This window comes from Chrysochloris asiatica, unplaced genomic scaffold (genome assembly GCF_000296735.1).
Source record: "Chrysochloris asiatica unplaced genomic scaffold, ChrAsi1.0 scaffold00816, whole genome shotgun sequence".
NCBI classification, from domain to species: Eukaryota; Metazoa; Chordata; class Mammalia; order Afrosoricida; family Chrysochloridae; genus Chrysochloris; species Chrysochloris asiatica.
The window spans coordinates 2,612-3,912 of record NW_006409334.1 but is presented as its reverse complement, the minus strand read 5'-3'; the positions used below and the strand labels follow the sequence as shown (position 1 = coordinate 3,912).

Sequence of the window (1,301 nt, the reverse complement as noted above, 5' to 3'; positions counted from 1 at the left end):
GGGGGAAGGATTGCATGGAGGGGATTGTAACCATGGCAATGAGATGACAGATAGGATAGAATGAATGTAAAACTAATGTTCTCCCATGTAAACTATCACATAATTCACAATAAAACATTTAAAAAAATGACAAAATTGAGACTTTCAACAGTAGGTGACTGACATGTATATACCCCTATTTTCATGACATGGGCCTATACCATCATATCTCCTAGTGTTAAAGACAACATGAACACCTGGGGTCTTGTGTGATCAATTTGTATGGGGAGGGCCCAGGGAAATCCAATGGCAGTGTGGGGTACGAGGGAATTGCCATTCTGCAGTGCCTCCAGGGTCTCACCATCTCAATGGACCTTCACTCTACATTGTTTGGTTTTGAGTCTCATGATGGTTCTTCAGGAAGGCATAGGTGTTTGTCCATTAGACCATTTCTCAAAATTGTCACTGTTTTAGCTGTTCTAAATCAGAAACGGAAAGGAATACAACAGTTGGTTGCATTCAAACTGTTAAGGATTTTTGTCTTATGACACAGAAAGCCATCAGACAGGAAGGAAATATATTTAGTGTTGTTACATTGCTGATAGCTGTACCTTATGGAAGACCTTGGTGGTGGTGGTAGATGTGTGCCAGGGAATCAACTCAGCTAATAGCAAATCTGTATAGGGTTTCCGAGGCTTTAAATCTTTAGAAGAGCAGAATACCTTATCTTTCTCCTGTATAATGACTGCTAGCTTCTCACTGCTGATTGAAAGATAGCAGGCCAACTTGTAATCACACACCTACCAGAGTTCCTTGATCAAACATAAAATTCTGTTTGAAATCCCTATGAGTTTTCAGTTTCCCAAGGTTGTCACCATTACCTTTTCCTTGTCTACACTGAATATGTGATACTTTGCTGAACCAGAGTGTGAGGGACATTTTAGGTCTCAGCGGTCGTCAATGATGTGGACCAAGGTGAGTGCCAGAGAGTGGGCCTTCCTGGATGTTGCACAGATGAAATTCTGCAGAGCTGTGAGGATGGAAACCTAGAGACTTGGCCTCATTGTTGGAGAAAGAGCTCTTTTATTGTGATGGGTATTCCTGTAATCATGAGAAGTATTTTATACACCACGGTTACTCCAGTATTTGGGTTGAGGAATGGGATTACATTGTTACATGAAACAAGAACCATCTCATATTCCATGAAGCTTCCATATCCTGGATGCCCCAGGAACATAAATTTCTTAATGTGAAAGGAGTTTTCACATATTTCTCTTGTGATTAATAATCCTGACACTCACAAAGGGTTAAGAATATAACTA

The 1,301-nt window shown here is 40.4% G+C and overlaps 1 protein-coding gene across 1 annotated transcript in view; it reads right to left on the bottom strand.

The window, feature by feature from the left end:
- Positions 1-926: 926 nt before the first annotated feature.
- LOC102842863 (zinc finger protein 565-like) overlaps positions 927-1,301 on the bottom strand; it is a gene marked incomplete at its 5' end in the record, with an annotated part of 2,961 nt that continues 2,586 nt past the window's right edge. Inside the window, one exon of the mRNA XM_006877995.1 lies at positions 927-1,009. Coding sequence (XP_006878057.1) covers positions 927-1,009 — 83 coding nt within the window. The remainder of the gene's footprint in view (positions 1,010-1,301) is intronic.